Below are 16987 nucleotides of genomic sequence, written 5' to 3' on the forward strand. Positions count from 1 at the left end.
TGGTAATGCATTAAGTACAGAAGAAGTAATTAGGGATCTGGGGACCCATGTTGATAGCAATCTCTCATTTGACAACCACGTGGCCAAAGTGGTTAGAAAAACATTTTATATAGCCCACCTAATCATGAAGGGATTCACATCTAGATCAGGGGACGTCATTGTGCCTCTTTACTCATCCCTCATCAGGCCCATAATTGAGTACAATGCCCCTTTTGGGATGTACCTTACTAGACACCTGCAGCAACTGGAAAGACCCCAAAAGTACCTCACCAAGAGGATCAAAGGGCTCAAACAGATGCCATATGCTGCCCGGTTAAAGAAACTCCAGCTCTACTCAGTGGCATACCGCCTGTTCAGAGGCGATCTGTGCCTGACGTATAAAGCCATGTCCAACCCGGAATTAATGGATATGCTGCACCTCAGAAAATCCAAATCCCATCGAGCTACACGCTCGAGAGACTTGAACCTCAGCACTGAAATAAATAGGACATGCTGGAGGGACAGATTCATAACCCAGAGGCTCCCTTCACTCTGGAATAAAATCCCAGTCCAGGTTAGGCAGAATCCCTCATCGACTCTCTTCAAGAGGAATCTTGATGAGTGGATGGGAGATCATAGGTTTACCCTGGGTATCACTTCTGTGTCACTGGTAGACAGAGGCACAGTATACTAACCTCGAAAAAGGGCATAGCAAAATAAATTTAAAATGGGTGGCGAAAGCCAAACACATTCTGGCTAGGCTTATAAATGCCCTAGGGCAGATAGCCTAGTATGAACCTATGAACCTATGAAGTTGGGGGTAGAGGGCGCAGCCCCCCATATTCGGAGGTGTGGGTGTGGGGGGCTGAAGTCCCCAGCCTCAGTGGGTTTAAAATACTCCGGTTTGTGTTATGGACAAATGTTGGGCAAGTAGTTATTTTCCCCATGTAACACATTCAGTGAAGTGAACGTTCACTGAAGTGAATGTTCAAAGGTTTTTGTTTGATGAGTGGAGGTTCGCTGACGTGAACACTCAATGAACTAACATAGACACAACCATATGTACTGTCCGAGTAGTCCGATGTTCCTTGTGGATCCTGTTTGGCTTCTTCTTGTTCCTTAAATTCATTATAAGCTATTTCTCATTCACACAGTTGTAAGTAGAAAGCAGCCAATCACAATTCTGCTTAAAAACACACATGGTAACAATGTATGTATAATGCAGGATAATACCTGTGTTTCTTCCCTGTTTGAAGATCCAGTTGTAAGTAGAAAGCAGCCAATCACAATTCTGCTTAAAAACACACATGGTAACAATGTATGTATAATGCAGGATAATACCTGTGTTTCTTCCCTGTTTGAAGATCTTAAAATTGATTAAAAGGTAGTCCACATATTTTCAGACAACAGTTGTGTCACTTTCACTGCACTGCCTTGCCATAACAACCATTTCTCCAATTAAATGACATTCAGGACAGGACTGATCAAAGTACTGATGGGTCCACAATCACAATTACAAGCCACCATTTGTTCTGTACTCTTTAACCATGACTAGTACACTTTATTCAAGTGTAACCAATCATGCTTTATTTTGTTTAAGTCAGTGTTGCCTCCTATACAAAAAGCAAATTCAAAATAATGCAAAGAGATCTTTATATCCATTTTGTAGTAAGCATTCTTCGGACACAAAAGCAAAACAGTCAATCAGACTTCATTGCACAAGCAGCCATTCTCCTTTGCTGCAATTTACTGAAGGAAACAGGTAGCATTGGGCACAGAACAGTTATTACCTTTCTTGCTGCCCTACGCAGAAAATGAAACACTGAATCCAAGAAATTCAATCTTGAGAATTGGAATCAGTTTTACCAGCTTTCTTGAAGCAGTTTCAGTTTGCCAGAAATACAAAAAAGCTACTAATGTCCATGTACATAGTGTCAGTGTGCGTGTAGGAGGTGGGGAAGAGTAGATGTTTATGTGTTCGCACTTGTCGCTGCATGTGACCGCCTGCTTATTTGTGTGTGCCTATGTGTCCATGTCAGTTCGTGTTCGTGGACTGAGTACACTATATGAATTATCTGCATAGCTAATATAAAACCTTTATATTTTGAATAAACAATAAAAAATACTTCCTCTAAAAACTTTAGCACAGCCAATACCAATCTTCAAAAATTAGGCACATGATTTTTTTTATATTAAAATATAAAAAACAATATGCACTAATAATAAAAACAACATAACAGATAACCAATATTGTAGGGACATTAATGCCATCCATGGTGAACAATACAGGAAAATAATGGACTTTTCAGGGGTGGAGAACCCCTACTCCTGCAGTGTTGGACCTCACATACCCCTGGGTGGAACAGTATTTCCCTGTGATGCCTATGTTGGAGGGTGTTATTGTTTACATATCATCCTCTAAACTTTGGAGGTTCTAAGCAAGTTGTTAGTTTTCAGAAACTTGCAGAGTATGTTGTACAAATACATATAGAACTATGTGAACTCTCTGACCATGAGACAGTTGTTTTGACTGTTGGCACCACTGCAAAGTCTAGGCCCAAAAAATATTTGAAAAGTTTACCCCTGACCTTTAAGGATAGAAAATCTTTGAATTTTTTGTATTCTTGAATTAGTACATTTGCTTGAATGAGTGTAATTCAAAGACAACTGAAACATGGTGGCAGACACTGAAACTAGAAATTCAGAAATCCGGTATATATACATAGCGAAAGTGATCAGAAATGAAAGATTTTCTTGAACGTCCTCTGTCATGGACTTCCAGCAATCTTAGCAGGTGACTTTAGTGTTTGACCAAGCTCTACTTTATAAAAGTGGTAAGAGTTAGGCATGGGAAAACATTTCAAGGTTTTTCTTAGAAGACTAACCTGAGCACGTTCTTCTTCCATGGCATAAATTGCTGTGTGCAAAAATTGTTCTTAGTGTCCTAAGCTGTCCTTGTTTCATTGTAAAAATCAGTGTCTCAGGAGATGTCTCCCCTGTATATAATTTGGACCACAAAATTCTCTCCCACTTAGTGAAACAAAAATATTGTTTTGTGAAAGCATTCTCCTGAAAATAATTAATTTCCCTCCCACTGTGTTCCATGACCTTAGAAAACGACAACCTGTACGTAACTACAGGTGTAGACAATTATCCTCAAACAAGACTGTGTGTCTGTGTGTGTGTGTGTGTGTGTGTGTGTGTGTGTGTGTGTGTGTGTGTGTGTGCGCATGCACACGTGTGTTCAATGAGACTAAGCTGGCTATACATTGCGTGCCCTTAACCATCACTGTTTTGCACCAATTTTACGTGTGTACTGTATGCATATTCTGTTATCCATGCTACTGACTGACCTCTGAAAACACTGTCACATGGAGATCCAGCCTGCTTTAGATTTATCTTTAGCCAGCCTATTAAGCAATCATTTTTCTGAGACAGTGCAGCAACTGCCTCATGTTTACTGACAAACTGACAACCCAGTTCTTCTAACGCAGTGTAATTCCACACATAATAGCTTTTTAACTCTGGTCAAATGCATGCAATGGTCTTTCACATTTGCACATATGCCTCTCTAAACCCATAAAATAACAGCCTTTTGACTACTTACACTTCTGGGTATGCAGTTTAGTGAATGTAATTCTGAAATTACATTCATAACATCAATATGTACACATGTAAATGAGCATATTATGTACACACATGAGAACACACACACACACACACACACACACACACACACACACACACACACACACACACACACACACTTATTGTTCACTTCCCTAATCCCTAGACAATCTATACTACAATGTGGTTGCTGCAATGTAATACTGGCCACGTGAACCACTCTGAGAGCAAATATGTAGTTTTTCAACTAAATGCAGTGTAGATCAACCACACAACCACTTCATTGCTGCTGCTTCAACTATATGCTTTATTAAAGAAAAATGTAATCGCTGCTGCTAACACTATCAGAAATTCACTTATCTGATCTGCTGTTGAGAGCAAAATCTGCTTCTCATTTTCACCGACACAATGATCACTATTTGTTTTAATTAAAAAAACATGAACTATTGCTGTGTGCAGGGTATGCATATAAAGCTGACTGTCTCCATGTATTCCTGATATTCTTCCAGTATTTATTTAATTTATTTATTTACATTTGTTTATTGGGAAAGTCCAACTGAGCCAGAAGTTCATTTTCAGCGGAGGTCCAGGGAGAAAAGATACACAGAAATACAAGCAATATACAATAATTAGTACAATAGTAAACATACAGTAAGATGCAGAATACATATCTTCTAGTTAGTCTATACAAAGTAATATTTAATACAGTTTTCTAGTAGATACAGGTACAAAAAGAAAAACACAAGCATTTCAGTGAAGATCACTGAGAAAAATAAAGTTAGTATGTACATATTAAATAATAGTTATCACCAAATGAGATTTCCTTGAGATATATATTTATTTTTGAGTAGTAATAAACACTGAAGAGAGAGAGAGGATGAGGTAAAGAGAGAACAGTGTGTTGACAGAGTTATATATATCTTGTTAGTCAGATTTGGCACAGGAGCAATGCCAGTTCTTGGATAGATGTTCAAACAGTAGTTGTTTGAAACTGGTAGATTCAGGTGTGTTTTGGAGGGTGTGGGGTAGAGAGTTCCATAATTTGGCTATTTGATTTAAGAATAGGGCTTTACCATGAGTGTTGTTAGCTTTGTTTACTGTGAGAAAGTTTCTGTCTGCAGATCTTAGACTTCGTGGGCATGAGTAGGGAACAACAAGTTCCTCGAGGGATGGGCAACTGTCAGGATGGAAGATGATATTGTGTGTGAATTTAAGTTGGCAGAGACAAAGAAGGTTAGGTAGCTCGAGCCAATTTAATTTATGTAGAGCAATACAATGGTGGGTTTTGGTGGGGAAGGTTGGCTGTGAAAATGGTTATTTTGTTGTAGCAAGTTTCCAGTTTGGTTAAGTCTGATTTTTTTTAAGTTGGTAAAGAGGGGGAAAGCATACAGGAGTGTAGAGAGGAGGAAGGTTCTGGATATGGCTAGTCTGGTATTGTCAGTGAGGAATGACTTGCTTCTGCATAGTGAGCCAAGTTTGATGTGAACTTTCTTAATTGTGGAGGCTATGTGTTGGTCAAATCTGAGTTGGTTGTCAATTGTCACTCCAAGGAGTTTTGTATGCTCAGCTGGTTGGATGACTGTGTTGTTTGCTAAGAGAATAATGAAAGGAGGAGTGGTCAGGGATTGTTTGCTACTGGATAAATAGCATTAACTGTGTCTTTTTGGGATTGAGGATTAGTTGTCATTTACTTAGATATGTTTCTATATCACTAAAAGTTTGTTGGACTACTATTTGGAGGTCTGGTAAGGTATCTGCTGAGCAGATTAAAGTTGAATCGTCCGCATATTGAACTACTTTAGGGTGTGTTGTGGATAAGGCTAGATCATTAGAGAAGATGGTGAAAAAAAGGGGCCCTAATATGGACCCTTGGTGGACTCCAACTGTGACAGGCAGAAGTGGTGAGAGTTCAGATTTCCATCGTACTGCTTGTTGACTGTCAGAAAGATAGCTTAGGAACCAGGAGAGGGAAGTCTTTGATAGGTTTAGTGAAGCAAGAGTACTAAGGATGTTCTGAAGGGAGATAGTGTCAGATGCTTTTGACACGTCTAAGAAGATTGATGCTAATTGCTGGTTTGAATTTCTCAGCTGGTTGATGGTGTTAGAGAAATTAATTAGGGCTGTGGTGGTTCTATGTTTTGGTCTGAAACCATGTTGGAAGGGAGAGATAAGGTTGTGAGGTAACAGGTATTGTAGTAATTGAGTGTGGATACATTTTTCCAGAATTCTGACACAGGGGAAAAGGATGGCTATGGGTCTGTAATTGTTTAATTCTGTTGATGTTCCTCCTTTATGCAGAGGGGTGATATAGGAAATTTTCCATAATTTTGGGACATATTGTTCTGCTACATACCTATTTACCAGAATGGAGACAGGCAGAGCTATAGCATTAGCTGACAGTTTGAGGTACTCGTTGGGGAGTTGGTCAGTTGCTAAGGAAGAAGTTTTCAGTTTTTTCAGCATTGTTCTTATGGTGTTAGTTGGGACAGATTTGAGGTCAAAAAAGTTGCTACTAGTTTCCACATTAGGTGGAACTGTTCCCTGTAACTAAAGAGAGGATAGTGTTTATAAAGTAGGTGTTGATTTGTGAGGCAATACTCACGCTTTGGTTATTGGTTGTTAGTTCTGGAGTTGTAGCTTTACCTGGGTGATGTAGTGAGTTAACTGCTTGCCAGAACTTTTTAGGATTGTTTTCATATTTGTTTTACATAGCTGTATGATATATTTTTTTGTCTAGTTTATGAGTTTTTTTTTTGTTTGATTGCAGAGCTGCTGGTACACTAGGAGAGTTTTACTGTCTTTTGTTTTTTTGGTATTGATACCAGGTTTTGTCCCTTAGTTTTTGAAGTTTAAGGGTTTCTTTTGATATCCAGGGCAATCTCTTATTTTCAACATGACATGCACGAGTTGGTGCTAAGCTATTTAGAATAGCTAGAAATGTGTCATTGAAGTAAGTTATGACCTGGTCAAGTTGGAGATGATGGAGTAGTGTCCAGTTGCATTTATTGAGCATGTCTACGAATGCTTCATTGGAGAAGTTTTTGGTATTTTGTATGAATTTGTAAATTATGGTTCTGGGTAAGCTGAGCTGATGAAGGATTGAGTAGGTAGGTTTATGGTCACTTAAATTATTTGGAAGGCATCCGGAGAGATAGTTGTAGGTGGTACTGTTGATAAGGGACTAGTCTAAGATACATTCCCTTTTGCTATGTTTATCTATTAGTGTGGGAAACTGGATTGTTTGGGAGAAACCATGTAGATTTATGAAGGTAGAGGGGTTATCACCAGTGCAAGTGTTCCAGTCTAAGTTGAAGTCTCCTGTAATAATGGTTTCATGTGTGTAGGTGGAGGCTGTCCAGGCTATGAGTTCCTCAATGGCAGTGGGAGTATTACTGGGAGGTATGTACGTGGCTAATATGGTAATATTTTTCTTTGGGTTGATTCTGAGCCATGTTACTAGAACTTCAAAGTTGTTATCATAAGGTTATCTGATGGGTAGGTAGTCTATGCTTAGGTTATCTTTGTAGAAGATTGCAACCCCACCACCCTTCTTCTTGATCCTGTCTAACTTGTGTACACTATAACCTTGTGGGAGTATGTCTGGGTCTCCTATATGGAGTTTTAGCCAAGTTTTTGTTGCTATAAGAATGTCTGGTGAGTATTGTGCAATGACTGCATGAAGGTCTGTGATCTTGTTAACTAGGCTTCTAAGGTTCATGTTAACAATGAGAAGGTCTGTAGTTTTAATATGAGGAAGGGGTGGAATGGTAGCCATGATGGTATGTTGTGCAGTATGTGGCCCAGGATTGGGAAGTATATCACCACTAAGGAGAATCTGTGATAATACACATGCATGTTTGTGTGACAATTTGGAGAGTATGTGAAGGTGTTTGCTGAAGTGGTTAGTGGTATTACTGTTAACTACATGTTTGAAGTGGAAGTATGCAATAGGTGTGTGATTGTAGAGTTGGGAGAAGATGGCAAGGTAGGAGAGTGTGGAGTGGATGGTATTAGTATAATATAGTGTGGGGCTATGGACATGTTGTATCTGTAGATGACTGTGGAATGTTAGACAGTATGCAGATAGCAGTAGGGTATAGAGTGTGAGCAAGTGAAAGAGCATGGTGTATATTCTTTTTAAAAAGTAGGTTACCTGGATGGTGTGATGAAGATATAGGGAAAGAGGGGTGTTGGTGTAGTGTGGCGGGAGTAGCATGATTAAGGACTGTTGCAATTAAGTTGTGTGAGGAGAGGGAGGAGTGTTACAAATAACGTGATTGGTTAACTGAGGTGTGACTGGCAGATGGAGGCTGATTCTTGATTGGGGGAAGTTAGGGGAGTAGTTAGCATTGGTATAAGTCTAGGTGATGCATTGGATGAGTGGGAATGGGGGTAGGGTAGGGGAGTGGAGTGAGCCCATTATTAGTATAATTATATAATTAGTACATTATTTTATTTAAAAAAAACAAGGAAGAAAAAATTGTCTTTGAAGATCTTCATGCCTATTTCCTTCGGGGATCTCTTTGTAAATGATAAGAGATTACTAGTTGAAAAATGAGACAGGCTCCATCTAAACAACTGATATCACTTCTTCCTTAATAAAATAACACACCACAATGTGACAGGAAGGAAAGCAAAACTCCATGATAATGAAGTGGATGTCATCTCATTTTCAGGTTCAAATAAGGCTCATTATTTAATCATTTCAGGACAGTAATTTTATTAATATTTCAACAGCACCAACAAAATATTGAAACGTAGTTCTGAAGGACAGGAATGCTTACTTTTTTTCATTGTAAAATCACAGTTTTTGTAATGTTAACATTTAAAAAAGAAATAATGGAGAACTGCATCATTTTGGTGCTCATATTAAGGGGTTAATAAATCATAAGAGTCAACTAAGAGACCTGAGTAATAGCAAAGAGTCAATTTGAGATTTTTCTTCACAAAAATAGAAGCAGCACAGAGACTGAAAAATAATCAGCTGCTGTTTGGTGATCGGGTATAAGGAATATTACAGGATCGCAACTGAAGAAAAAAATTTTTTTGAACATCTGTAATCTGATGAGGCAATGAATGTAATGTAGTATGCATTGAATGCAGAAAGGACACACCAGACAAACGTAACACAACTGTATAAACTGGTTCACAAGGGCAACAAATAAGAAAAGGGTTGTAGATATTGCCTACCCAGACTATAACAAAGCTTTTAACACAATACTACCAAAAAGGTTAGGGAACATACTAGACAGACTGGGAGCAGGTTTCAGGGTAGGATCTTGAAAAAAGCACTGGCACAGCAAAGGGACAAAGTAAATGGATTCCACTTGATTAAACATTAATATTTCCAGTGGAGTATCACAGCAGTCATTCCTTTTAGTGTCTACTCAAGTAATATGATAGCTCATATCTGGAAGGAAAATCATGCTTTTTTACTGATGTGACAGTTATGCAGGATGATTGATGCATAACAGTAATAAGAAAGGGTGGAAAGGATTTCAGCAAGACTGAAGGAATGATGTAAAGCAGTTCAAATTCAGTGAAAAAAATAAATTGCACATAATGTATTTTTTGGGAAAGAAGTACACATCTGGAGAAGAAACAGTAGCAAAAGCAAAAGTAGAAAGAGACTGGAGTAGTCATAGCAAGCAGCATGACAAAACAGAATAAAAGACCAGTGCAATACTGGAATGAAGCATCACAAGCACATGGTAAGAAACTGTTATCTCTTTTTACAAATAGTTGGTTATTGTGTACAATTTAAGAGATCTCATCTCCAGAGTGACACATACAAAGCTTGGGTGGTTCACTGGAGTTGGGGAAAAAAGATTGTGCACCACACAGCCTTTACCAAAAGCCACAAAAGTAGAGTCTGATCTTAATGCACAATGTCCTGAAGAAAGTAGAAGGGAGACAGAAGAGCAACACTTGAGAACATCAAGATCGTCTAAGTGACTAATAGTTCTACAAAAAGGTCTGTGTAAGAATAAAAGGACACAATATGAAAGTCTATGTTAGACAGTTGCAGTAAGACACAATCAACTATTTCTTTCTCTGGAAGGGTGGACAATTATTAGAATAATCTCCTTGAAGATGGTGGGAGGGAGATGACATAGCATAGGATCAAAGTAGTGAAACAATTCAGAAATTAAGCAAAGTGAAATAAGAAGGCTTGCACAAATGGCGGGAAAATAAGCTAATGATTAAATACTGTCTGCAATTGATTAAATACTGTCTGCAATTTATCTATCAGTTTGGAAAGAGACACAGGGGTTTAGCTGTACTGTGTTTTATCAAAACAGAATTAGTTAAAGGGGTTTAATAGACTCTCATTTAAGTCAAATATGGGTAATATGAACAGTCAGATCACAGAACTATGGGAGTAAGTAAGTTTCCCTCTTATCTGTAAGCAGCAACAATTATCACAGTTAGTAATTTTAGAGAAGCAGTAATGCAGGGCTGTAGGGAGGTAGGTAAAACCCCCTTTTGTAGTTTGGTTAAAGTCAGTGCTGCTTGTTGTTGATTTTATTCTTTCATTATTTTATAGTAAGCTGTAATTTCATTTTTGGAATTACTATATGTCAGAGAAACTGTCAGTTTAGATGGAATAAGTAGTCATTATATAATGTCAATCTATGCTTCTATTATAAGAGATTCAATTACTTCACATTGTCTAATTCAGCTGTGATCCAAGTGTAACAATGTATCAGATTAGACATGCAAAAGTCTGTTACATGAAGCTTTGTTGTTGTCTGTCTAGAGAGGCAATGGCAACCTGCACCTCCCCTACTATATGCCAGAAAACTCTTTTCATCACATTTGCAGAGATGGACACAATTTCATGCTGACTTCCTGACTCACATATTCAGCAATACAACTACAGCTATCACTCAAATGTTGCAGTAGTAGCACATCTACAGTCTAAGTTATCATATGATCTTGCTAAAGGATCCCTAGTTACTAAACCCAATGCAGAAGCATAGCAATGGTGTGGCAAAGGGAGTAGCCATCCCAGGTGCAAGGTATTCAGGGGTGTGATCAACAGATGCCTACAGAGTAGTACTACAGTACCAACATTCAGAAATGAATGCTGATATTGCATTTGCAATAAAGGCTAAATGCATTTTGTGTGTAGTATTTAGCTGTAGCATGCTATTTGTCACAATGGTAGCAAGCGGCATGCTACAGCTATTTTTCAAAAGAGAGCCCTTCAGAGAGATATTTTTTTGTCCTCAGCTTGGAGTTAAGGGAGGACCAGGTCAGGGAACTACACAGGGCACCAGAATGTCTAGCTATGGTTCTATAGTTTTCAACCTCTTACCTCTAAAATCAGGGATAAATCTATAAATAATCATGGATAATCAAGGGCACTCTTTAAAATAGTAATACTATTAACGTAAGAAGTTGACAGAATAAGAGAATGTCAATTAACATGGATTTTCCAAAGTAAAAGAAGTTTATAATGCTAATCATTATTATTATTTTTATTTGTAATATACCACCTTTCTCCCCAAAGTACCAGTTTTAGAAATGATTAGGAGAAATGGAATTTTGAGCCAAAATCAGGGATGTCCCTAAAAATCAGGGATATCTGAAAGGTATGCCTGTATTCCATCACCATTCAGCTAACCTGTGTTTGCCGTCTTGCTCTTCATCTGTTTTCTATAAACAATGGATTAAGAACGTATTTAAAGACTCTGCATGGTCTCTTGTCCATCTGATTTCATTAAACTTTTATTAGGTTAAGGCTATCTGTGCTCCCCTTTATAACTAAACATTTAGTGATTCCTGCATCCCAGGAATCACTCCAAGGAAATTCAGCAAAAGGAACAGCAGAGTAATACCTGATCAACAGCAATGAATGGGGCTCTTTCCCTGAGACATCATACCTTATCCATCCTGTCCCTCTCCGTTCCAAATTTCCCTCCATACCCATATGATGCCTTTGGGCCTTCAGCAAGTTCTTTCTTTTTGATAGAATCATGTTCCGCAGAGACCTTGTTTCTGAGTTGATGAACACTGAGAAACAAAAAGAAAAAGATTAATTAATACCATCTAGGTACATATATGCTTAGATAACAGGTGATGTACGAAATTCTGAGTACACTCTTACTGCTAAAGAAAGACAGACTGAAAAAATACTACAGGGATTGCAATTTTAGCAACAGGCGGGTAATACAGGAAATAAAACAGTTTGCTAAGCAAAGGACACAAATGTCAATGCTTACTACAAAACAGTAGAATAGTAGTACATAGCAGTATATGTAAGAAAGTCTGTGTGCAACAGTGTATCACACAGAGAGAGACATTTTTGAACACAAAAAGAAAAGTCAAAGTGTGACAGGTATGAGTAACCTGAAAAAAATCAGTTGACTGGTGTGTAGTAGGGGTTAAACGAGGAGACTTCTAAAAAGTGCAAATTTGATACAAGAGGCTTGACAAGTTGAAGAGAGTATAAAACCACTCAGCAGGACTTATATATGCGAAAGGTTTACTTATCACTATGAAATAAAAGGATTTACCAAAAAGTGGAAAATAGACCGAAGAGGATTCATAAAAAGTGAAAAACAAATAGCAAATGTCAACACAGATAAAAAGAGGAATGTGCGGCATGTGGACAGAGATAAAAAGAGGAATGTGCAGCAACAGAAAGAAAAGAATTAGTAAGCATACTGCAAAGGGGGCTAGCCAGCTCCACTGACCTAGAGGGATCAAGTCCTGACTACAACCAAGGCAACCCAAGTTTAGTTAAAGTCTCAGGTACCTGTTGGAGTTGGCAGAGGAAGGAAAGGACTGAAGAGGTGTTACCTCCTCACCCTTCTCTGGGGAAGGGATGGAGATGACATGCTGCTAGTGGTTGGCTTCTTTTCCAGGCTCTAGGGGAAGGTAGGGCTTGGAAAGAGTTACCAGGTTGGGTGTGTGGCATTGCCAACCCATGGCTCAGGGAGCAGAAAATCCCCTGAATGCACCTCATGACTTACTTAACATATTTAAGTATTGCCAGTCCACAAAGGCAGTGTTACGGACAGAACCTGTCAAGGTAAGCCTCTGCAGGTGTAAGTGGTGGCTTTGCAGGTTCACTCACAACCCATGGAAAACCAATCATTACATAAGTGGGGTTCTGATGACCCCACCCACGAAAGGATAATTACTGGGATAGATCTGCTAAACACTGAACCCATGGACTGGCTGGAGGTGAGGAAAAGGAAGAATCATGCCACAGCAGATCATCTCATTAAGTACAATCTTAAATTATCCAAATGGGGAAAAAAAGGATGCAAAATGCTAATATTTCATTAAAGGAGACATGAACAGGACTAGAAAGAAAACAGGAGAAAGGAAGGTTTAGAACTCATAAAAGAGATGTGACAGGCCTAGTGAGTGGAGACAAGTCGACATTGGTGAGAAAACGTAGGAATGCAAAAAGGGGTGGTCACAAAGAGAATCTGGTGCATTACCATCAGCCCTCTAGATCCAAACATCATGCCTGTACATAGAAATACTGGGTTCTTATTAGATTGTCGAAACTCCGTTTACGTGAATACGAAATCATCGACACGTATTGCACGACGAGATACGTAATCGTCGAACGTGAAAAATTGTGAAATTGGAAATGATGAAGTGTTTTGGTTGGCCCGTCTACGGTATAGCTCTGTAAGGTAAGTGTGCGATAGTTATGGACCTTAGGGTTAGGGTGCGGGTTAAGATAAGTGTATAGATAGGTAATGTTTGTAAGATTTAGTGTAGTGTTAGAAGTAGGGTTTTGTTAAATGTATTTATGTATATTATTTATTTTGTTTGAGTATATTTCCATAGGGGAAGTGTGCAGTAGTTATGGACCTTAGGGTTAGGGAGGGTTTAAGGGTAGTGCATAGATAGTTGTGTATGTGGGGTTTAGTGTAGGGTTAGAAGGTGGTTTTGGTGCTCTACTTTATGGTTAGGAGTAGGGTTTGGTTAGTGTATGTACGTGGTTTATTTATTTTGTTTGGGTAGGTAGTTTGTAGTGGGTGGTGGGGTTGCCCGACTAAGGACGTTCGATATTTTAAATTTTGTGGTTTAGTGCGTTCGGTATTTTTGCGGTTCGAGTAATACATGTCACTGTTTTGATATTCGATGTAATGGATTTTCGTTGATTTAATATAGACCCAGAGATACTGCATTAAACAATGCGTATGTTAAATTGTGCATGAGATTCACCAGCATGAAACTACAAAGCAATTTCCTTGGAATAAAGGTTGCAGCTACATTTAAATCACATGAGCAAGAGAGATGTAATGGCAGAATATGCTCTCTGTACAGGATACTGATATTAGGTACAGGCTCAGGAAACAGAAAGAAAAACACATTACAGTATAAACCCCAACAGCTGCTTATTCTTACTTCTTGCTCTACAAAGCAACCAGAGCTGTCATATTAATACAGATTCTGTTTTGCTATAAATGTACATACACCTTGTGCACAAACTTCTATAGTCTGCCAAGAGTTTTTTGTTTGTGACTTTTACGCATTTGTTTAAAGACTTACTTTCTTGCTTCATTCTTTACTCCATACCTCATCCTCAAGTCAACTACAGCATTGAGCTTTGTAATTGAAATGTTTCAGACCACAGGAAAACTTCCACTTAAGATACGCTCAAAAGCAGTACTAATAGGGAAGCATGTTTACATATAGTGTTTTTGGTCTAAGTGAATTATGAAAGGCCAATGTGCAATGGTATTTTGCAAGCCATTTTTATTTTTAAGATTAATCTGCATATCATCCATGACACTTTGAGGCTTACAAATATATTTTTATACACATCTCTGCCTTTACCGGAATATTTCTGGATCAGGCTAATATGCATGTAATAATGGACTGTTGCCTTCTAGTTCCACATTCATTTCTGCATCTCCATTACAGCTGAATAGACTGAATGTTATATGTTTGTATTCCCAGTCATACACACATCCTGTTAATTCCTGACTTGTTAGATATGGCAACAGTTGGTACTTGTCTGAAGGATATAGATTTTAATTAAAGTAAATCTACTTGCACTTGTGCCTATCACCCTAATTACTTCAGGTTACTTGAAATAATAATCTGCACATACAATATAACAGTTTCTTTAAAAGCAAACAAATCTGTGCCTATAGAAGCCCCTTGTCTTCCTGGAACTAAGAATGTTGGCATTTCTTCCCTTTTTTGTTATGACACCAGTTGTATGTGGACGAACTTACTTGTTCTGTTTGAGTTAAATTCCAGGCAGTATACTGAATCTTTTTATCCTTCTTTGCATGTTGATGTCTTCACAATTGACTGCGATGCATTATTTTGTAAGCTTTGAACATTATGCCTAAGACATAAATTATCTGCTCAATGAAAAAAAATAAGACCAAATTTCTTTCCTTACTTATGAATTCTGACCAGATCAACTTCTCATCGTAACATCTTTCAGTAACTGCATTTCTACATCAGTGTCAGTACAGTCATTGGTAACTGTGGTATTACCAAAACAATTTCTAGCTCTTTTTCCTAGAAATGTGTCATGTTTCAGTAGTAATTATGACCTACTTGGAATATCTGCTAAATGTATTTCTTTTTCTAGTCTGTGTTTCCTTTCAGATCATACTTATGCAGATGGAGTAACATCCTCTACAATGTTGAGGGTGTCTTTACCCATCTTTCTATGACCCCTTTTTACATTCTTGCACATAGGGTTGGGGTGTCATATCAAAAGTGACAATCATCTGAATCCAGTGTTCATACCACCAGATGATTAGCCCTAATGCAGTTGTTCTTCCATACCACATATACACAAGCACACTCACACCTATGACCAATTTAGTGTGTCCAATCCACCTACTGCATGTCTTTAAAATGTAGAAGGAAACCAGAGCACACAGGGAAAACCTCTGCAACCACTGGACGGAACCACTGGATGGACATGCAGATACCTCATAAAATGTGCCACAGCAAAGAAATGAACTGGAGAATCTCTTTCTGTGGCACTATGCTGCATTATGACACTGTGCCACCGTATACACAGCCTGCTTTGCAAGGTCCTATGTTGGCATAATACAGTAATAGGGAGAGCTGCTAAAGTGAAGCACAAGGACCTAAGAACTTTGACTCTACCTTCAGTAGGGGTGTTCAGCCATCCAGTGGAGATGAAGATGATCAGCCCCCAAGATAAATTTGGATTTAATGCCATTTACCAAGTACTCAAATGTTCATTCCTCCATTTTATGAACTCTTGCAACCAGGGAAGGCTGCAGCCAATGACATTTCTCACACGAAATAGGGCTGCTAGGTGGATGCCTCTCTGTTATACCTCAAGCATACCCAAGGATGCTGGGTTGACAGATGACTTCTCATTAGACACTATTATGGCAGTTATGAGCATTAAGCTGTAACCAAGTCTGAAAGCCTTAATCCTTCAAGGAATCTTAAGTTTAAGACATAAGTCTGGACTATTCAGATTTAAGATTCATTAACTTGAAGACTAGGCTTACAAGACAAGTAAAATAAAACAGTTAAACCTCTGGAGTAACACAAGGATTGAAGTACGCTGCTGACAAGAAAATAATCAATTTCTCATTCTCCATACTGACTTTATACAATTTCATGGAAGCAACTGTACATCAAGAAAAAAACAGACAATAAAAAAAGATTAACATTCTCTCTTGTAGTAGCCTGATTTTTGTCGACATTTGTGTTGACTAATGTTCATTTTCACGGAGCTATTTCAGTGTATGCCCTTAAGGTATACTGAAGTCCCAAACACATTTTATTTTACGAAATTTCTCTTTGTTTAGATTTTAGTAGTACATTGTATTGAGATTTAATATTCAGGCACTGCCAACCTGCCTGCATCAAATACAAATATACTGCAATCATTTTGTGTGTAACTTGAAAAAGTAACATGGCTAAACTTAGAAACTAACAGTTATATCACTGTTGCAGCCACATCACTTGTTGCAGCCGTTTCTATTTGAAAATAATTTCATTTTAAGTTTCTAAAACTCCATATTTGGTGATTAACAGCACAGACAATGCAACACTGTTTCCTGTACAAAGTCAGAGATTTCATGGGTGATGATCTTTAGTGATAAAAAAAAAAAAAAAAAAAACCATGAAAACCGCACAATACTTTCAGAAAAAAAGGCACCAGACAGGGCTTGATTCTAAAAGTAGCATGAAACAGTTCATAGCAACTGACAGTAAAATGAGCTTTCTGTATCTAGAGAAAAGAGTGTGGGTTGTCAAAATACTACCTCCTAGATCACTTCCTTCATCAAATAAAAGTTGATGCATCAGGTTTGTACAGAATCTTGCTATTCATGTCAGAAACAAAGTCTCAAAGAGTCACAGTATAATAGGCATCTTACAAAGATACAGAAAG

The 16987-nt window shown here is 38.2% G+C and overlaps 1 protein-coding gene across 1 annotated transcript in view; it reads right to left on the reverse strand.

Moving 5' to 3' along the window:
- Nucleotides 1–16987, reverse strand: part of LOC122815409 (src substrate cortactin-like) — a 706001-nt gene that overhangs the window by 382166 nt on the left and 306848 nt on the right. The window contains exon 4 of the mRNA XM_044087879.1: nucleotides 11496–11625. Within this exon, the coding sequence (XP_043943814.1) occupies nucleotides 11496–11625 (130 nt within the window). The remainder of the gene's footprint in view (nucleotides 1–11495; nucleotides 11626–16987) is intronic.

Source organism: Protopterus annectens, chromosome 11.part0 (assembly GCF_019279795.1).
Source record: "Protopterus annectens isolate FY-2018-M chromosome 11.part0, PAN1.0, whole genome shotgun sequence".
NCBI classification, from domain to species: domain Eukaryota; kingdom Metazoa; phylum Chordata; order Ceratodontiformes; family Protopteridae; genus Protopterus; species Protopterus annectens.